Source organism: Anneissia japonica, unplaced genomic scaffold (genome assembly GCF_011630105.1).
Source record: "Anneissia japonica isolate Jap-2015-1 unplaced genomic scaffold, ASM1163010v1 scaffold116033_len1173_cov112, whole genome shotgun sequence".
Lineage (NCBI taxonomy): Eukaryota > Metazoa > Echinodermata > Crinoidea > Comatulida > Comatulidae > Anneissia > Anneissia japonica.
In genome coordinates, this window is record NW_022700789.1 from 1 (window position 1) to 1,178 (window position 1,178).

General features: G+C 52.9%; 1 protein-coding gene across 1 annotated transcript; it reads right to left on the reverse strand.

Moving 5' to 3' along the window:
- Window positions 1-9: 9 nt before the first annotated feature.
- LOC117103416 (semaphorin-1A-like) lies at window positions 10-990 on the reverse strand (the record flags this gene model as incomplete). The annotated part of the gene is made up of 1 exon (XM_033243952.1): window positions 10-990. A coding segment is annotated over exon 1 (981 nt), but the record flags the coding sequence as incomplete, so codon positions are not given.
- Window positions 991-1,178: the final 188 nt, after the last annotated feature.

The window sequence follows — 1,178 nt, forward strand, 5'->3', positions numbered from 1 at the left end:
ACTTCCAACCGGTTCGTACAGCGACGGGTGGGATTTCACGAAGTTTAGATCTTCGTACGAGAGTAAAGTCGAGTCGACCGAACAATCGCCCGGTCTGTTGTCCGGAACGTCCTCGTCCGGGATGCGTCCCCAAGGCGCCGTCGGTCGCAAGAACGGACCTCTTTCGAAGTTGTCCCTTATGTCGTCGAGGCCGAAACGGCAGATGGCCGAGGCGGGTATTTCGTGTTCCCCCGTCGTGAAAACTGCGTAGTAGAAGACCTTTCCTCCGCGGACGGTCCGCACGACGTCCTGCAGGTAGTTGAAGCGAAACGGAAATTCCCCTCGGAACGAACAGTCGAGTCGCGCCTTCAGAAAAGTCGTCCAACTTGAGTCCAGTAACGTTCTGCCTCCCTTGTCGTCGGTGCAAACGCGGGCGATTCGCGAACGGTAAATCTTCTCGCAGTTTTCTACGGAAACTTCTTGGAAGAAGAAAAACACTTCTTTTCCCTCTACAAACGAACCGACGAATTTCGGGTGATTCAGCCACAACGAATCGTGCCTCTTGGTTATGAGAGGAACGGCGTTGCCCATCGACCTCGTCAGTACGGAATCCCTGCCGTTGAAATCGGCGACCGTCCCGGCGTACAGGCTACCCTCGGCGAAGACGGACGTTACTTTTTGGTCGACGGCGAACGGACAATTGTACAGACCGTTCCTTCTCCAACCACTCTCCAAGTTCGACATCTCGGCATGAATGCACTTCGGTTTCTGAGCGTTGGTTCCGCATATCAACACTCGACCGTTCGTTAAATCCAGAGTTACGATTTTCACGTAGTTCTGGCAGTCGTGTTCTTCCTTCCCTTTCAATCTGCACTTCTTCTTGGCGACCGAGTCCGCCATCCAGTCTAACTTCGTAGCCGTCGAGTATTCTAGAGTTTGATTGAGATCGAACACGAACGCCGAGTTGTTCGCGCCCACGAACAGAGTTCGCCACTCCTTCACCACTCGCATTTCGACGATGGACGAGATGCCGACGCTCTTTGCGAAAGAGACGTCGATTTCGTTCGTCGAAGGCGATTGATCTTCGGTCGGCATAGGATACGCGACCAAAACTAACATCACTATCAGGGCGATGAAGAACAGCATGCCGATTGTATTCTACTTTCTGCGTCTCGCGTTCATATGTTAATTTCGAAGCC